Source organism: Triticum dicoccoides, chromosome 6B (assembly GCF_002162155.2).
Source record: "Triticum dicoccoides isolate Atlit2015 ecotype Zavitan chromosome 6B, WEW_v2.0, whole genome shotgun sequence".
NCBI classification, from domain to species: domain Eukaryota; kingdom Viridiplantae; phylum Streptophyta; class Magnoliopsida; order Poales; family Poaceae; genus Triticum; species Triticum dicoccoides.
In genome coordinates this window covers 723,852,518-723,872,960 of record NC_041391.1, presented here as the reverse complement: position 1 = coordinate 723,872,960, position 20,443 = coordinate 723,852,518, and the positions used below count along the sequence as shown (strand labels likewise).

At 46.2% G+C, this 20,443-nt stretch overlaps 1 protein-coding gene across 1 annotated transcript in view; it reads right to left on the bottom strand.

Moving 5' to 3' along the window:
* LOC119321557 (alpha-1,3-arabinosyltransferase XAT3-like) overlaps positions 1 to 958 on the bottom strand; it is a 4,840-nt gene extending 3,882 nt beyond the window's left edge. Inside the window, exon 1 of the mRNA XM_037595187.1 lies at positions 730 to 958. Coding sequence (XP_037451084.1) covers positions 730 to 868 — 139 coding nt within the window. The 5' untranslated portion in view covers positions 869 to 958. The remainder of the gene's footprint in view (positions 1 to 729) is intronic.
* Between the last annotated feature and the right edge of the window lie 19,485 nt (positions 959 to 20,443).

The following is a 20,443-nucleotide window of genomic DNA, read 5'->3' as shown; positions in this document are numbered from 1 at the left end:
CCCCCTCCATGCATCGACGGACATGTTGTCGCCACGACCATCCCTCTAAGCCCTGCCAATATGCAGCAACACCGACGACCCCTACACCCCCCGGACTCGCACCCGTGAACCTGCTTCCTTAGCTTAGCCTGGGACGCCATAGCTTGCACCGTCGTCCCCGTCTCCAGCAGGGTCCTAGCTCGGCCTCGCCGGGGACGACGCTTGTCACTGCGCCTCTCACGTTTCCCACACCTTCGGTCTCGTTTGATTTCGATTGACTCACGCCAACAAAAATTTCAGGCACCTGACGATTAGCAAAACCGAAATATATACAAACTCGACGGTCCCAACAGATGAACCAGCAATACGCGCTCAAGAATACTACTACATCAAAACCGATTGATTTCTCAAAAAGGTACGCTCAAGGTAACACTAAATGTTGATCCGGCCGGGTCGATCTTGTCAATCTAAAGGTGAGGGATCGATCTCATAACTACTACTCATCCGTACATAGGGAAAATTCAATACTAGCTACTTTGTAATACTTATGCTTTAATTAATTCTTGGTGAACCCAAAAGCTCAAGCATTATATATCTTCTCCATTAAAATGATCTATGGACCGGGTTCTACTATATATCAAGAGATAATTGAAGATAAGCGCTTAAAAATATATCGTGATGCGACAAAATTAAGCTCAAGCATATTTCTTGTTGGCGAGTCGTCGGTGGTAATTTAGAGAGAGCACTTACTGTGAACGACCTGCTGCGGCATGAAGTCGGACTTGAGGACGGCGAGGACGAGGAGAGGAAGCAGGAGACACGCGACGGCGGCGGCTCCTCCTCCGCTCACAAGCTTCTTACCGCTCTCGTTCCTCCCGCCCCTTTTCATCTCGCTCGCTCGCTCGCTCTTGTGCGTGCGCACGTACCTACTGGCTTGATCACTTGGTAGCTTGCTTGCTCCAGTGAATAATGGTGGGCACTGATCTTCACTGCTAGTAGTAGTATAGCATACTCCTCCTACTTATGGGTATCTCTTGCGAGTGAAGCATACTGTCAAACGCGCATTAATGCGCGAGCTTAGTTTAATCCAAAGGTCTTGAGGTTGACCTTCCAGTACTGTCAGTCACTAACTCCCATGCACACAGCATGTGCATTTGCTCTAATGGTGAACATCGAACAGAGAGCCCTTTGCTAAACTAAGCATACGTATGTCCAGTGTATTCTACTCCCTCCGTCCGGATTTATTAGGCCTCTTAGCATCACAAGCATGCCCTTTTTATAAGGCCTCGCTTTAGAAATATGCATGCATGTAACCATTTCATTGGTTGCATTGAAAGTCATTGTTGTTGGTGACATGGCTAGGCAATTAATACACTTCATGCATGATTTTTTATTGGCTACATGCACGTGAGAGAGTGCATTGGGAGTGGAATGAAAGAATTAATGTGACCAAATTACTATGTGTCTTGGTCTAGGAGAAGTTGTATTTAGGCCTAATAAACCCGGACGGAGGGAGTATTCATCATCATACTCCTTCCTTGTAGGCAGAGCGCCATGGATATCAACTACCCGCAAAAAAAAAAGCGTTGATATCAACTGTGGCAGCACCATCTCCAGATCCAGATCGTGCTGGCCCTGGTGCATTCACTTGTTATAGTGATCTTTATATCGGAGTAGTATCTTTTAAACAGTATGGTGATCCACAATGGAAGATCCCCGTACGAAATTCAAGTAAAATTTTATTTGTTTCCGTTCCCATGTGATATCATCGAATAATATAGACGAATGGTTGGTTGGCTTGCCATTTCAACTTTATTGGAGATTTTGTCATTCAAGTTTCGGAGAAGGATGCAAGGGGCGGACAGGGTCCGGTCCCTGACCGAGCCATCCTTTGGACCAGGCCAGAACCGCCAGCCGAACGGTCTGGATTTTAGGGACCGGATCGGTGGCGGTTCAGACCAGGCTTAGACCGGGTGGCTCGCTTGGATTTTGCCACCGTGCGAGCCGTAGTGCCGCCACTAGTAGAGCTCCCAATGCTGACTGTGCGTGCGTGTGCAGCTCGCAATTGGACATTGTTGGGAGAGGCGCAGAGGCATGCAGGAGGGAGGCCACACCCTCTTGAGTGGTGTGGGTGGCTGGGGTCGACGTCAAGGTCAAGATCGGTGGCGGTGCACGCACAACAGCCACCGCGCACATGGGCAGCAAGAATCAACAGAGCACGGAAAGGAGAGGAAGGAGAGGGGAAACAACCACATGCTCACCATGAGCATGCTGAAGAGGTCGGCGAGGCCGGGGAGGCGGGGACGATGGTCGATGATGGTCATGCTCAGAGAAGGCAGGATGTGTGCGTTGTCTCTATGGTATTCTAGACCAATTCAGTGCGCGGGGAGGACGATGGCGATGCGGCGGTGCTCAGGGACATGGTGGTTCACCCAGGAGCTGCCGATGGCCACGACGACGAGGAACGGTGGCGGTTACTGTGTTTTCGCCCTGCAGCTTCGGCCCAACTTGGTCGGACCGGACCAGTGGGCCTTGTGTAAGAACCGGACTGGTCATTTTCTTTCGTGAACCATTTGGTCCGGTCTAGAGCGGGCACGAACGGGCTGAATAGCCCGCTCGCTCTGTCCAGACTTAGTCTGATCCTCGGTGGCCTTTTTTCCCACCATCTTACAGTCAATCTCAAAATGGGGTGCTCCCACGCGTCCTCTTCGATGGGCCGGCCCGTCAGACTGACGTGGTCACTCATAGCACGCAGCCGCCCAGCTTCATTCGATCGGGTCAACGTCATCCCGTTAACCATTAACTTTTCGAAAGAGTAAAATGTAAGGAAACTGAAAAAAGTTCACCCATTCAATAAATGTTCATCAATTTCAAAAAAAGTTCACAAATTGAAAATAAATCATAAATTTTGAAAAAAGTTAATGTGTTCCAAAAAATCTTATCGATTTCAAGAAAATGTCCAAAATTTCAAAAATAGTTCATTGATTTGAAAAAAGTTCATCAAATTTAAAAAAAGTGCATCGAATTATAAAATAGTTCATCAAACTGAAAAATTCTATCAATTTGAAAAACAAATCACCGAATTTGAAAAGAAGTTCATCAAATTTAAAAAATATCATTAGATTTTGGATAAAAGTTTCATCAAATTAGAAAAAAGCTCATGGAATTTCAAAAAAAGTTCATAAATTTCAAAAAAGTTCACCGATTTGAAGAAAATGTTCGGAAATTTAAAAACAATCATCAATTTGAAATGTTCATTAGACTTTGGAAAAAGGTTCATCAAAATTGAAAGAAAAAGCCCCAAAACCTTTAAAAAAGGTATAGCTGCAGCATCATTCGACAGAAAAATCTGTTGAATTATTTGCTCATCCCAGCATGCATTTAAAGGATCAAGTAGCTCGGCCACCATCAGTGGTGGGTTCTGAATAAGAGATACATTGGGTCGCATATTTTCAGGCCTTGGGATCCCGTTCATGTCCCAAATACTTGTGGAGTAACAATTGCCAATTCTCCTGATAAGACCTTGTTGAGCACATCACAGCCCTCTATTACCGATCTCCAGATTTGTGAGGGGTGTTTTCCCAGTTCAGCATTGAGAAAATCTGAGTTCGGATAGTAAACTCCCTTCAATATCCTCACACTTAGAGATTCAGGTTGCTCCAGAATTCTCCACGCTTGCCACGCCAAGAGAGCCAAGTTGAAAATCTCGAAATCCCGGAAACCCAAACCTCCCATGTACTTCGGCATGCTCATCGTATCCCAAGACACCCAATAGGGTTTCCTCTTACCTCTCTTGCTGCCCCACGAGAAAGCCTTGATCATTGAAGTTAAGCTCTCACACAATCCCCTCGGGAGTTTAAAGCATGCCATCGAGTAGACCGGAATTGATTGGGCAATGGATTTAATCAGAACCTCTTTACCTACTATAGATAAAACTTTCTCCATCCACCCTTGTATTTTTGCCCATAGACGATCCTTTAGGTACTTGAAAGCACCATTTTTTGAAGTTCCTACATCTGACGGCATACCCAAGTACTTCTCATTTAATTGCTCGTTTGGTACATTAAGGATAGCTTTAACAGATGCTCTCAAACTTTCTGGACAACCTTTACTAAAGAAGATTGAGGATTTATCATTGGTGATCCTTTGTCCTGAAGCATTTGCATAAACATCCAATAATTGGGAAACTTCATCCGCCCCCTCCGTTGATGCTTTAAAAAACAGCAGGCTGTCATCAGCAAACAACAAATGGTTCACTCGTGGTGCGGATGTGGCCACCTGTATGCCACCAAGGCTGGATGACTGAACTCTGATTTCAAGAGGCATGAAAGGCCCTCTGCTGCCAGCAAAAACAAATAGGGTGAGATAGGATCCCCCTGACGAATACCCCGTGTTTGATCAAAACTATCAAGCCGTTGTCCATTGAACAAAACCGAGAAAGATACTGATGTGACCATACTCAACTGATCATGCTACAATAGAAGCTTTGGCATGTCAGGAAGCTCAAGCGTTGGCGAGGGATTTGAATTTGCAACATATTCTGGTTGCTTCAGATTGCAAGCAAGTCATATCACATATCAAGCAAGGGATTGGAGGCAATTATGGGAGTATTATCAGAGAGCTGACTGAAACTGCGAGAGTTTTCACGGCCTGTAATTTTATGTTTGAGCCTAGATCTTCAAACTTTGAAGCTCATTGGTTAGCTAGGTATGGTATTACTCTCCCGCTGGGGAAAAACATATGGTTGGGGCATCCTCATGATGCTGATATTATCCATGTAAACATTCTAACCATGCAATAAAGACCTGGCTATCCTTTCTCAAAAAAAAGTAGAGTAGGAATAGTCAATTTCTTGAACAAAACAATTTAATAAAAAAAATAGAGAAGGTTGACAATTACGAAAATAATATTTTAACCCAGGTAAAATTATTTCTACCATAGAATAAATTCTTGTTGTGCACACAACTAGTTTAAATGCTCTATGGACTCAATTACTTTAATCCATTGTTTTAAATAGCGGGCTATGGAAAATAGCGGTGGGCCTCCAAATCAGCTATAGTGGAGCTATAGCCGGCTATAGCAGGCTATAGTGGGCTATTTGTGAAGGCGACCATTTAGTGACACCCTGCTGAAAAAGCTATAGCGGGAGTTATAGCTGGCTATTTAAAACTATGCTTTAATCTAAAAATTAAATTTAGATTTTGCAATTTCAGAAAATGATAACTCTGCCATATTAAATATTTCCATTTTTTTGGAGAAGTCACAGTATCTCCTCTCATTAAATTTTGGAAATATTTAAATGGCATTAAAACTTCAAATAAGACCCAATTTCAAATGGAACTCCAAAATTCAAAGAACTTCAAATGAATTTTTCATCTTCCACACTTGAGGAAGTCATTTTATTCTCACTCCATAATATTGAATATTGTCTCAAATAATCCATAGGAGTCGTCTAAGAGAGAAGAAATCCAAACTCGAAATGTTTGAAACAAGATTCAAAAATGGTTTTAATTTCTGTGAAAATAACAATTTACTCAATACACTCCTCCATCCGCTGCAAGTGCTGCTACCGAGCGGGAGCTGCTGGAATTGGCTACGAAGCAATGGTGCATCATCCGTGAATCAGGCGTTGTGTGATGCCGTCGGCACGTGCTGCAAGATGTCGGAATCGACTGCAGAAGCGACACTGCATCGGCTACTTTTTTTGTGTTAGAAACAACTATGAGAGATGTTGCCTCCATGGGTACCGTGTGCTGGAACCTGCATGTGAGGAAGGTAGAACGAAGAGGGCTTCACGCGGATGCATTTGCTAGAACCGGCCACCACATTTGCTGGAACCAACGATCAAGTGCTACGAGGAATGTTGCAACCCGCCATGATGAATGTTGGACCAACGCCAAAATTTGCTGGAGGGTTTTCCTTGGCGGCGATCACAGGCACGACACGTACTTTTTCTGTTGCAGCCACACAACACAAAAGCTACAACCGGCGGCAACTTTTGATGTGACCAACAGGAAGGAATGCTACATCTGACATCTGAAAAAGGTTCTACTAGGGGCACTAGTAGAAAAAGGGTCTAATGTGATGCTCATTAGTCCCGTGTTGTAATTGAACCAGCACTAATGTGACCATTAGTGCCGGTTGCAACGGCTAGGCGGGTGGCACTCATTAGTGCTGGTTCATGGCGAACCTTTAGCATCGGTTCGTGCCACGAACCGGTACTAAAGAGGTGGTGGCCTTTAGTATGGGTTGGTGGCTCCAACCGGTACTAAAGACCCCCCCCCCCTCTAGTACGGATTCGTGCCACCAACCGGTACTAAAGGGGTACGCTGCCATCCGCAGTGCACAATGTTTAGTCCCACCTCACTAGTTGAGAGGAGCTCGCACCGGTTTATAAGCCCCGCTGCGGCTACCATGTCGAGCTCCTCTCTCAAGTCCTCTGCCCTGTGGGCCCTAGTGGGTCGTACGGGCCTGCATCCTAGCCCAACTAGAGATTGGGTTTCTAGTCGTATGCAGGCCGTGCCGGCCCAGTAGGTGGGCTATTTTTGTCGTGGCACGAGGTCGGAGATGGGAATGACGACAATGAGAGAAGCTGGAACCATGGTCCGTCAGAGGTCGTCCACATTCATGTTTCTTCGGTTTGGATCCTTCCAATCTACGTTATTTTTCATGGGCGGCGGTTGCTGTTCTGAGGTTCTGGTCCTATGGGGCCTTAGCACGACGACTTTTCGACTGTCTACTACAACAAGTTACGCCCAGCTCTGGCGATGGAGGGGCGATGATGGCGGCGCGCCTTCGGCTCGCTTCGGTGCTTGTAGCCGTTGCTAGGTGGTCTACGAATCTGGATGTGATTTTTATTTCTAGTATTCGTTGTACTTCCATGATTGAAGATGGATAGATTGGAAGTTTTTCCGAAAGAAAGGGTGCAACCCTGGGCAGCGGAGCTACATACGGTGGCGTCTGGGGGCATTTTTTGCTATGACCTGGGCGGGCGGAGCTGTATCCACCAGCCTACGTCCCAGTGCGGCGAGTGGAGGCGCAGTGGTGCTTCGAGGCCGCGCGGGCGTGGAGCTATGTGAGCGTGTTGTGCCGTATCTTTTTTTCCCTGGCTCATGGCCACGAACTATGGGAGGAAGAGGGGCGACAGCGATGATCGAGTCCCCGTGCAATCCTATGCGTCGGAGGGGGAGGGGGTTCCAACGGATGTAGGGTGACCGACCGAACCTACCATCGGCCTTCGTGTAGCTCTAGCATTGGATCCAAGGAGCCCCCATTCGCCTTAGACTAGCATTGAGAAAGGACTTTTGGTACTGCAACCCGAGGAGCTCTGTTCGACTCGGATCCGTGACCAACCCCTCTCGACTCTTTGCTGACATAGGACCGGATCACGCTACGTCGAGGCGATCGAACCTGTTGAAGAAAGAATGACGTGCCAATCTTATTAGTGTACGACAATCTTCGGTATAAGGTCAACGTACACATTCCAATTAAATATTTGTTGTTCCCATCTTAATTCTCGACTCTAACTATATCACGCACGAGTATGGCGTTTTGGATCTCGGCCTCCATGGAGGCTGAATTTTTGAAAAAAAAAATCAGTTACAAAAAAAATTGAAATTTTTTGTACAAGTAAACAAGGATGTGAGGTGTATGTGTGTAAAATTTCAGAATGAAATATGTTGAAATGCGACCTGCACAAAAAAAAACAAATTAATGGTCTGGGAGGATGAAATTAAAAAGCCGCAGATTTTTTTTTTTTTTGCACACCCCTCATTTCAACATATTTCGTCCTGAAGATTTATACACTTGTGCCCCATGCCTTCATCTATCTCTATATTTTTCCAGAATTTTTTAAAATGTAAAACTATAAATTTCGATGAATTTTGAAATTTGCATTTGGAAGCCTCCACTGGGCTCGGGCTCCACAAGCAATTTCAGAGGAGGCAAAAATGCTACACTTATATACATAAAAGCATACGTACGGTCACGTAATTAGACTAATTACTAAACACACACACGCACTTCCAACTGGATGGGGCCCCTCTCCTAATTTCCTTCACCTGAAAAGGTCACCTAAGCCATCACTTTACTTTACGTTTAATTGCTACGTAGGTGTAGCATTGCTCTTTTGGAGGCATGCACCCTCTAGTTTAGTCGAAAGTTATTTCTACAACAACAAGTAGTGATGTTGCCCGGCAGCCCGGGTGACAGTCATCATGGAAGAATCAACTGCCACTCGTGCTGGTGTGGCTGTCATATTCCCTGCACGAGCACGCAGGCTTTTCCACTGTGCATGTAGCAGACTTTTTGTGCTCGTCCGTGTTAGAGATTGGGTTTGTTGTGGGTTTTATTTGTGTCGGGCGGGTTCTTGTTTCATTTGGTTTGATTTTATACATTGTCGGGTGGGGATATGTAGCTAGTTTGCGTTTTCTTGATGGGGTTACATTTCTGCTGGGTTGTCGAATTACGGTGCAAGAAAATAAATGGCCGCGACCAGCAAGAAAAAGCACTATGTTTGGGATATGGAATATGTATATCTGTTTTCAGGGTTAGCAATAGAGAGGCTTGCACTATGTTTGGGATGTTGAGATGAGGTATGCTCAGTCCTGGAGGCAAGAGATGTGCAAATGCAAGCACAAGTCACTCACTGCTGGACCCAGGATTTTGGACCTTGGATGGAGAGGAGAAGAAAATCGTTGTAATTTGAAATGGAGAAAAGGAACCCTAACCAGCATATATACACTCGATGCTTTCATTCCATCATCCACCGCTCTCTCAATGCAAGTATGGTACACGACGTATGTGACTCAAAGCATGCTGCATTCACAATGAAAAGCCTGCGTGCTCGCGCAGGGAATATAACAGGCACACCAGCACGAGCTACCACAGTAAAAAAGGATCTGTTCTTGGTAGTACAAGATCACATTGGGTCGTCATGATGGTGATGCTCTTCTTGGTACATAGTACACTACTCAATTCTCGCAAAAAAAATAAAAAAAAAATAGTACAGTACTCAAAAAGATGCTATCTGTAAGATTATTATCAAAAAAATATATGCAAAAAAAGGCATCTGTAAGATTATCATGGACATCGGCATTTTCAAGTGCCTTCAGTTTTGATAAGCGAGTACATGCCTCAACTCCCGGCTTCTCCTTCACACAGGCTGACTGGATTGAAGCTTTGCATGTGCCCGGCACAAATTTGTTAATGCGCCGGATGATCTTTTTTCTTTAGAAATTTTTTGATCTATTCATCAATTATCAAAGTAGTGCAATGAACATCAAAAATCCCATAATATAAGAACGTTTTTGGCACTACATCTAGATATAAATTAGTAGTACAGAAGGTCAAAGGGCAACTAGAAGGGGTGCAGCAAGCAGAAAAAAATACTCCCTCCGTCCGAAAATACTTGTCATCAAAATGGATAAAAAGAGATGTATCTAGAACTAAAATATGTCTAGATATATCCCTTTTTATTCATTTTGGTGACAAGTATTTCTGGACAGAGGGAGTAATAGCTACGGGGCATCTCCAATGTAAACGTTGATGTGAAGCCCCTAGTACAGCGCATGCACAACGGATGTGTTGTCGCTTCGACCTGAACCCTGCAAATGCTCTGCTCTGCTCTGCTGGACTGACCACATCACGAATCTTTACGATGCTCAACATACAAGATAAGGCCAACTCCAAAGACCAATCGTCCTGCCGCGTCTCTTTGGGTAAACAGACACATATCACGGTCCATCCAGTGAAAGCAAACAGACAAATGTCCGTTTTTTATCCGCCACAGAAGTAGCGTTGGTGTCGAAACGAACAGCGCGTGAAATGGCGGGAGCTGCGCCCTTATCCTCCCCTGGCCCGTCCGTCAGGGACACAACGCGCCCACTTTCCCTCCCTTTTCCAAAAACCATCCCACGCTCCCCTCCTCCATGGTCGGTGACCCGAAGCAACGTGACGACCAGGCCGCCACCACCACCCGTCCCGCGACGAAGAAGAGGAAGAAAGAGTGGTCGGAGCTCACGCCAGTGAGGTCGCTCGGCTTGACATTGAATCGGCCAGGAGGAGGTCCCGGCGGACCGTTGCAGCGAAGAAGAAAGACGTTGTCGACTATGCCGCCGAGGCCGTGACCGCACAACACAAGGCCGCCATCGACCACAATGAGGCCATCATCGCCAAGGCCACGCATGTAGCGACCACGCAGGCCCTTGTCGTGCTAGGGTTGTGCCGACCCGGGCTGGCCATTCTCTCCGCCGCGGCCATGCCCGCGGCGAGCACAGGCTCGTCGGTCATTCACCCTCCGTAGTACCAGTCTCTTCCATAACATCGGAGACGGCCGGTTTTCATCTGCCACGGTAGCATACTCAAACCCGGTTGAGATGGCCGGTTTTCATCCGCTGAGGCAGCATGCTCAAACCCAGTTCTCCATGTCATCGGAGACGGACAGTTTTCGTGCGACTACAACGCGTTCATGGAGAACGTCATCTACGAGGGCCATGGCCAGGCCTTCCACCCCTAGGGCCAAGGCCAAGGCTTCAATCCCAACGTGACCCAAAGCCAAGACGGCTGCGATCAAGATGGTGCCGTCCACTACGAAGAAGAAGAGGCCGACGATCATGGCAACTCATGGCATGAAGATGAGGCCAACGACCATGGCAACTTATGGCAAGACCAACTTGAAGCCTGACGAGAACTTAATACCTTGCAAGAAACTTTGCACGGTATGATGACTCAAAAGGAAGTGAGGAAGGAGAAGCGTGATGCGGCATCTATTGCCTTGCAAGAAACATATGTTTGTCAGCTGCTGGCTTTGTTGCCAGCATGAACTATGGCCGTTGGCATGAACTACGGCAGCAGTGACAAATTTTCTTTTGCAAAACATTTCAGGCGGCCGGACAAGATGCATCCGCGCGTTGGGTGCACGACCGGCGCATCCAGAAAACGGCCAGACGCCGCCCCATTGTGCTATCCAAATGGACAAAATCCGGAAAAAGCGGAGTCCGTTTGAGGTCGTGAGATGGAGTTGGCCTAAGCGGGCTTCAAAACTCCCGAGTGCTATTGTACATTTTCATTATGGGTGTGGCTAGGTCTCAATCGACTAAGACTTAATCAAGTTTTTGTCAAGTGGCAATATCATACAAGGAAGGGAAAAAAATTGCACGGAACTTCACGTAAGCTTTCATGAATATAGCATCGACTGAGACTTGGTTAAGTCTCGGTTCTCGGAGATTTAGCAATCAGGCTTTGTTATTTATTTCCAGTCTTTAATTTTCTGTCTTTCTAGTGTGTGTGATTGTTCATTGTTTTTGAGATATATAGCTCAGCATCCATGCTGAATGGTGTCTTTCTAGACTAGTGCGTGGGTGTGTATAAAAGCCCATGCAGCTAACCAGACGCTCGTAGGTCATTCTCTCTCTCTCTCTCCCACCCTCAATTTGATTTCAAGCATACGGGGCGCGGCAGCAGAGACCACCATGACCGACCTTCCCATCGGAGAGCCGCCCAAGACCAAGGTTGAGGGCAACACCTCCAGCTTGTACGACAAGACGCTGTCGACGGCGTCGAACCTGGCGAGGCTGCTGCCGACGGGCACCACGACGGCGTTCCAGACGCTGGCGCCGTCCTTCACCAACCACGGCGAGTGCCTGTCGGTGAACCGCTACTTCACCTGGGCGCTCATCCTCTTCCTCGGCGTGCTCTGCGCGCTCCTCTCCTTCACGGACAGCGTCACGGACCGGGACGGCCACACCCGCTACGGGTTCGTCCACCCGTGGGGCTTCACGCCCTTCAACTCCGACGACCCCGACGGGGGCGGGGCCATCCCCACGGGCGAGAGCAGGAGGCGGCGCATGCGGTGGCGGGACTGGCTGCACTCCGTGTTCCGCTTCGTCGTCTTCATCTCGCTCGCCTTCTGCGACTCCGGCGTGCAGAAGTGCCTGGTCCCGCGCGAGAGCCGGCAGTGGCGCGAGTTCCTCGTCAACATGCCGCTCGCCTCGAGCTTCCTCGCCAGCTTCGTCTTCATGATCTTCCCCTCCACCAGGCATGGCATCGGCGCCGGCCCCGGGGCCCCCGCCGCCCCCCTCCACAACCTCACCGACACCAATGCCGATGCCGCCGCCGTCAAGAGTGATCAGCTGAAGAAGAGCAAGAGTGCTCCCGTGGCCGCAGACACCCGAGTTGTCCCGTCCACCAGCTATGAGCTCCACCATCTCGTCTAGCTCCTCGAGCTCTAGCTATATATGCATCAATGCATATGGATGCATTAGCACTAATCTTGATGTGTGCGTGGTTCGGTTCCGTTGGCACCTGAGTCCTGCGGGCGCTGCATCCATTTCTGCGACAAGTAATTTCGAACGGAGGGAGTAGTATTTAGTTATCACTTAGCTGCATGCTAGCTAGCTACTGTAGTCCAGGGTCGTTAACAAATTTAGTTAGCTATATGCATGACCGGCCGTTGTGGACAAGTTACACCAGCGCTGCTCGTCGATCGTCATGCTTCTTGTTACTATTTGGTGCATCTTCAACCGCGACCCGTAAATTTTTCTCCCACATCCGTCCATGTACAGGGATATATGGAAGGCGGCCATCCAACCGAGTAGCCACATGTATTCAAAACATCTAGCTAAATATTTGGCTAAAAGAACCTACTAAAACACGACCCCTTCTGCCAAATGATATGAGCACCTTCAGCCAAATCTAAGCATGTCATGCAATGGTGAAAGCCAACCTTCCACCATATGAATTTGCTTAATAAAAAAATTAATTAGCACCTTCCGCCAAATGAAATATACTATTCATTACTACCTTCCACCAAAATGCTGGCTCTCCGTGCAAAAAAAATTTAGTGGGACATCTTGCATTCCAATTACGATGGATGGACCGACCAAATCGGCGGCCGCAATACGGGTTACATCATTTGCATGCCACACATGGCCATTCTGGTTATTACCTCTGCCACCATAGGAAGCAAGCACATGCGCTACCGTGGGACAAAACATGACTCTATGGTCAATGAACGCACGGCAACGCTGAGCCCTGGTTAGAAAGAACTCTGGCCGCCGCAAGTGCAACATCGCCATCAGCATCCTGCGCGATCACACCCGTGCCCGCGTACATAGAAGCATCAAAACTAATTTTAACAAAGTCAGGCGGAGGGGGAGACCATTTTAGCGGTGACCTCTGACCACTCCAGAATCATCACACTGGTCACAAATACGAATATATAAGATTAGCACAATGCACTCTGCCAAATACTAGCCATCGTGGGCGGATGCAGAGTACAGACGGTACATGGTGGCTTTTTGTTGGTCATGTAGATGTCTGGACTCCCGCAAAGCCCCCCCCCCCCCCTCCCCCAAATTTTTGTCCCCATTTTACGGGAGAAAGTACGTCCGAATCGTGCCGCGGATCGATACAGGCCGCGCTGGATGGCTTCCACGGTCTAGACAGCGCGGTCCAGACGTATGCGAGAGGTTTGAGGGTCGGTGTTGGAGATGCCCTTAGTGCCTGCGTGTGTGTTGGCCTTGATGTGTGTGACCGTATGCAATTTAAGCAGAGTGGTGGTGTTGCCACACAGAGAGGAGTGAGATGTAATCTCCGCCGGGACCGCGGTGTGGCCGGCCGGCAGGAGAGCTCCCCTGGGTAGTGTTGCGTGTGTGCGCTCACCGTCAGGTGGAGTGAGTCTCCATGTATTCTGTTCATGAGTCGGAATATAGGCGAAGATACAGGCGTTTGTTACTGCAGCGTTCGTTGCCGGCAAGCTAGTGACACGCTTTAGAGTGCGTGTCCAGAACTCGTTCATGATCGCTTGCCTAACAAGCTCTTTCATCCAATGTGGTCTTGCAATCCACTGAATCGGGGAAAGGACATAGGGCTCATTAACTGGATCTGGATATTTTGTTTCATCCTCGAGTGAAGTACTAGTTTCAGCGAAATCATCGCTCAACTGAGCATGTAACTTATTGATTTGACTATGTTTGCGTTGATAGTTGCGAAGCGAGTTAGCATTTTTGTTTGATCTTGCATCACGCACAGACCAATGCAGACGATAAGCAGCCATATCGAGCCTCTCCAAGAGCTTAGTTTTGCTTTCTTGTATGAGTGGGGAGTGTGAGCTTGATGTAGTGGTGGCACTACTTTTTTAGCAGATTGCGAGCCTCGGTGATAAGAGCCTTACGTTCCTCCTTATCCTTAGCGAAAGCAAGTTTTTTGGCCTTCTTGGTTTCAGCGGTATGGAGGGACATCGGGTTCTGCGTCGGGTGATAGTGAGTCTTGCTTCCATTTCAATGCCTTCTTGGTTTCAGCGAGATGGATGAGTGCATGACGTGCTGTTTAGTTTTGCCATCACTTGGGAGGGATTACGTGCCAGATACTCCCTCTGTTCGAAATTATTTGTCGTGAAAATGGATGTATCTAGACATATTTTAGTTTTATATACATCCATTTTCAAGACAAGTAATTCCGAACGGAGGGAGTATGTGATTATGCAGCAAACTCGGGCACATTAGTAAGCAAAATATTTATTTTCCCACGGAACAATTTTGTATGATAATTTGGCCAGAAAAAGGGAACCGAAGGTGTGCGATATGCATGTATTTTTGTGAAGCAAATACACGCAGCATAGGAGGTATATGCATGCATGCCCATACGTACAAGGCCTGTGCACACTTTTTCTCTCAAACATCAGGCAACACGTGTAGCCGAGTCATCCCGTACGTAGTACTTCTAGGACACCTTTTACTTTTTCTTGTTTCATGGCACCAAAGAGAACTTGTAGTAGAATCATCACACAATACTTTCTGAATTTCTCTCTTTTTTATCACATCAAAGAGAACTTAAAATCCAGCACAAAATACTTATTGGTTCGGCATCAGACCAAATTTTGCTTCTGGCTGGTAAAAGAGAGCAAGAGAAGTTGGACGACGATGGGAGGAGAATCAGGTCCCACTGGGCATGCCATTTTGTTTCAAAAACAAAATACATGACAAACGCGGAAATAAATTATGGGAACTCTGTATTTTATTCATCATCGTACATATTACAAGTACATCAATGTTACATGCTCCCATGGGAGTTTGTCTATTTTGCCTTCTTGCGACTATGATTAAGGAGTATCTGACCTGGAGAGATTGCGTGTAGTCCTTTGATTCCCGGCGCTTTGCTTTTGCAATGCATCCGGTTAATTACATCTGCAGGTCGAGCCTACAGAAAACCTCCGATTGAGCTACGCGCGGTCGTCGTCGTGTACTTTTCTCATCAAGATACATGGAAGATGTAGGGGAGAAAGGTTATAGATCATGATGATTCGTAGGTGCGGGTGGCTTTGTTCTGCCTGGACCCAGTCACAATAAGCCATCGTCATGTCGGTATTTGGAACGGAAATTGTTGATGAAGATGGTGACTTTTTACTCGTCGGTGCCCAGTCATGTACCCATGAATTCGTCAAACATGGACATGTGTGTTGCTTTTGCCTCGTCGGTGCCCAGCAACAAAGTGTCCCATCTTGTTTGAGATTGTAACATATTGATGGAATAAAGTGACCCGGTCTCGTCGGCGCTTGGCCATAAATTTGTCTAGCCTTGTTGGCACTAGACATATGATGATCGTGATTTACCATGGGATTGATGTAGATTTTTGGAACAAACACATCAATGCCCACCATGGGATTGTAAAGTTTTGGGACAAACACACCAACACCCGTCATGAAACCGGTGTCCTTCTTCTCGTCAGTACTCAGCCAAGGTACTGATGTAGACTTTTCGTTTGGTAGGATATGCATTCTTCTCGTCAGTACCCGGCCACGGCACTGATGTAGAACTTGCTTTTTTGGTGAGACAGGCCTTTTGCTCGTCAGTACTCGGCCAAGGTACTGATGTAGAACTTGCTTTTGCCACAGCCTTGAGGCCGGTAAGATAGAACGAATCAAGCTCCCTCGTAAGGGGGCAAGATCAACTTATTTGTTGTTTATCTACATGGAACCATAGATCGGTACAACTTGCTTCTTTTCTCGTCATGGATTTGAGCTTGCGATCGGATCTTCCAACTTACCATCAAACCCAACCGTTGGCGTGAAGATCAACATGTCGATAGAGCTTCGGCGTGCTTGAAGAAGAGTTGCGGCGTGGAGAGGAGTTGTGGCATGCGCCTGGGTTCTTGGCTGGATGTGATGTTGCGTGAAGTATATATGTGCAGCTGACGGCTAGATGGATGTGTGCGTAGGCGATGGATAGATTGCGGCGGAACAGTTCCCGTAAACCCGTCCCGCAAATTGTTTATGGGACATGTTTGCGGGATCTGTTCCGCGCCGGAGGGCTCGCGGTCCCGCAAATACAACTATAAGCAAATATTGTCAAGTTCATCATCTCAAAAGTGCATAAAACTAGTTCATCATCATATATTTACATCACTAGTTAATCATCATACTAATTGATCGCATCCAAAATCATGCGCAACATACGCGCTATCAAGTTTTAGGCTCATGAATGCGTGATAACAAGACAAAGGATGCTCAAATGACAGATCAATCAAGCACCATTCTCATTGTTGCGTAGAACGTCGCCACCAACACCACCCCTAGCACCTCCATCGCCATCGTCCACATTGACCGGAGAGCTCTCACCACCATCTTCACGGACTTGAACCGGAGAGCTCGCACCACCATTTTCATGGACTTGAACAGGAGAGCTCACACCACCATCCTCACGAACTTGCACCGGAGAGTGACCACCACCACCACCACTCACATGGCTTGCCGAAGCACCACCATCAGTATTCACATGGTTTGACGGAGCACCATGACCCATGCTGAAGCCACCATCACCACGACCACCCATGCCGAAGCCACCACCACCACCAATGCCGAAGCTGCAACCACCACCACCAATGCCGAAGCCACCTCCCCCCCTAGGGCGCGCCCTCCAAGTTTAAGGCCATCTCGTTGCTCTTCTGACATCCTCCCGAGAATTCTAGAGTGTCTTGTGGTCCAAGAATAATCGTCAAAAAAATTCGTTTCATTTGGACTCCGTTTGATATTAATTTCCTATAAAGACAAAAACAAGAAAAAAAATCGCAATTGGCACTGTGCACTAGGTTAATATCTTACTCCCAAAAATAATGTAAAATAGCATAATAATGCATATAAGACATTCGAGATTGATAATATAATAGCATGGACTAATCAAAAATTATAGATACGTTGGAGACGTATTAGGTAGCAAAAAAGCCAGCAATAATCAATTGAGAGATGCACAGTTGGATAAATGCTCAACAACAGTATTGTGTTGGTCCTAGACAAGACCGTACTAGAGACGCGAGCCTAGGACACTAACAAAATCACGGCGTGGCACGTAAAAGAGGGAGAAGCACACTCTGATTTTCTCTTTTTTCCTCTATATATTTTTTTTCTCAACAACAAAAAATTTTAAAAAAGTTTTCAGATGCCCTAAAAACTGCCTAGCCAATATTTTCCAGACTTCGTATTTTTAATATGAAACTATTTTTCCTCTAGGAGTGGCAAGAAAGTGGGGAAGTCCGACTTGGTCACGACAAGTACTAGGTCGTGATTTGGAAATCAAGAACAGAGAGTTGGATAGTGAACTCAGACTAGGATTGGTGATGGAGATGTATAACTGATGGAACTTAGACTGGTGGCAAATATGCGTTGGAGCTGGAGTCGGATGGGCGTGCTGGCGGCGGATATGTAGTCGTGTATATGGACTTGGGTTGGCAACGGATATGTGATGGTGGTATATGGCAGCGACTATGAAAATGGTGCGATGGCGGCGTGACAACCTGTGAGCAAAACTCGAAACTCTAAGGGACTAGACACTAAGACCAGCAACTCGACACAACAATGCAACTGCAAATCAAACAAAGCAAAAACACTGAGAAGATTATGCAAAAGCTCAGATTAGTTCGGATAGGTTGATTTAACACTTTTTTTTCTTTTGGACTATAGGTATGAAGAACACATGCCGTCTAGACTATGAAAAACTAGAAAAATCTCATCGAACAACTTGGAAATCTGATACCACATAATAAGAGCGAAGGTGACCCATCTTTCGATGAGATGGTAATTATCATCTTCGGTGGAGTATGACTACGAACGCATGAAGACGTCATGACTTAGCAATTGCTAAACCAGGTTCGAGTGGTTATTGACCATGTTGGAGCATGATTAACCTGACCACGAGGGTGTATTTTCTGCAGGCAAATGAAAAACAAGTAAGAAACTGATATTGCAATCTAGATATTACGAATTTAAGAGGAAAACTTTATTGGTGAAAGTGGGGTTCTGAAGCGTCTTGGCCTAGTCGTTGGACAAAAACGAAGTACGTGTGTCGCGCTATGGCGAATTTTAATCTAAACAAAATCCAAGTCTAATCGGTGCCTTATGGTTGTATTTTAGACACACACAAGTCTAACCGCTCGCCTCGCCAGCTTCGTCTTCATGATCTTCCCCTCCACCAGGCACGGCATCAAACGTGTGCTTTGTTTCAATCATCAATTTTTGTCCCTAGTTATCATGCATATGAGATTTGCTTTTCATCCTTTTTGTTTCAATCTTCTTTTTCGTCCTTGCTTTGGTACGTTGTACCGTACTATGCATGATGTGGATGCTGACTGTACTTTTTTTTGTATTATATATGCTGCAAGGCTACCCAAATTTATTTTAACCATCATGTGTGTGTCTGTGTAACTGTTGATCCAGCTGTAACATCCAAAATTTCTATGATATAGTTAAATTCATAAAAAAATGATTTTCCATATATAGTTGTGTATGCGGTTTTCACATTTCAAACTAATTGATCTGGTTCTTATTCTATATCTTGTTTGGATGGCAAGCAAGGTTCTTAGGACCATGTATTTTGAAATGGATTAGGACTCCGTGGTAAGGTTGCAACAGAATCGGATCGTGGCATTACAGCGATTTTTCATGGAACATGAAAATCTTACATGTCGCCAATGGTGTGCCATAGCACACGAAACAATCCGAAAACATGGATTTTTCACAACATCTCTGTAATCGTGTATTGGGGTTCACAGGCATGAAAATCGTAATAGGATCCCAAAACATTGAGCTATAACTCACAAACAAGCATGGATAGGTATTTTTGACGATGTTGTTGTAACCATGCACTGGGGATCGTGAAACATGGAAATGCTCCGGGGACCCCAAAATAGTGAGCTGGTGATACGCCGAGTTTTGGCTAGGTGGCTCGATCTTCATGAGTTGGAGAAGTAAGGAGACAGGAACACAAAGAGTATGGATATAAACACGAAGACAATAGGATAGCTATCATAGCACCCCCATCATAACACCCAACCAACAACACACAAATAAGCAAGGGTCGGAAGGGGATACCCAAGGCAACACACACACTCTATGTGTTCGGTTTCCCCCACCACATGGAATGATTATGGTTTCTCCTAAACACAAGGGAAAGCATGAACAAATGGGTGTTCCCCACTCATGGATAGGTGAACTGATGAAATGATACTGATGGTTAATCTACAAATATTTTTTTAGTTCATAGGTGCCGCGGGCGCCCTTTTATCTATGACCTGGTTAATCTACAAGTGTTCTTTTTTAGTATTAGAGTAGTATAGAACTAAGTGGTTAGGTGATAAAAGAAGGACCAGTCCAAAGGAGACAAAAGATGGTCAAAAGGAAAAGAAAGAACTATTACAAGAGCAAAAGACACGCAGTTCGCTTCAGAGAATGTCTTGATTGAAAAGGAGGTAATAGCACCCCAGATCCATGAACTTGCACGAGATGTGATGATTTAGTCCAAAAGTTGCAAAATGTGACTGAGGGGTCCCAGAACTTGCACCCCTATGTGATGATTTGGTCCATAGCGAATCACAACGCGAAAAGTGGCACTTCAGAGCTTGGACCGGTCAGCCCTCGCATTTTTGCACAAAGGCCCATGTCTTCCCGTGGAATAAGTCCGCACTACATGACCAGAAACAGCACAACGGTCCTTGCTCTTGCCAAGTCCCTCCCACTCCTCCCCGGTGACCAAAACATAATCATCTTTCTCTGTATCGTTCATTCGCCTTATTCATATCGCGGTCATAGGCTCGTAGTAGAATAGAATAGAATAGGTCATGGATAAAAGGACCTTCAAAAAAACATTATGCAGATTAACCATACTCACCTGATGGCTAAGAAGCCTAGGTCTCTTGGCACGGAGAGGAACACTGTCAAAAAGCACACCACAGTGTCGTGTAGTACACGAAGAAAGCTCACGGTCATCTGTAAGGGCAGGACGTAGTACAACGTGAGCCTTTGTGTACAACGTGTAGTACATAAAATCAAGTAGAAGCGACCTCTATTTGTGACTGGTTCATACTTTTGGTGGCTGTCTGCTGAAGACAGTGTTGCATCAGCCACATTACAATGGTGTCCAAAACATCACCATAGACCAGATCTTTGCCTCATAAATCATAATAAGTAGTAGCACAC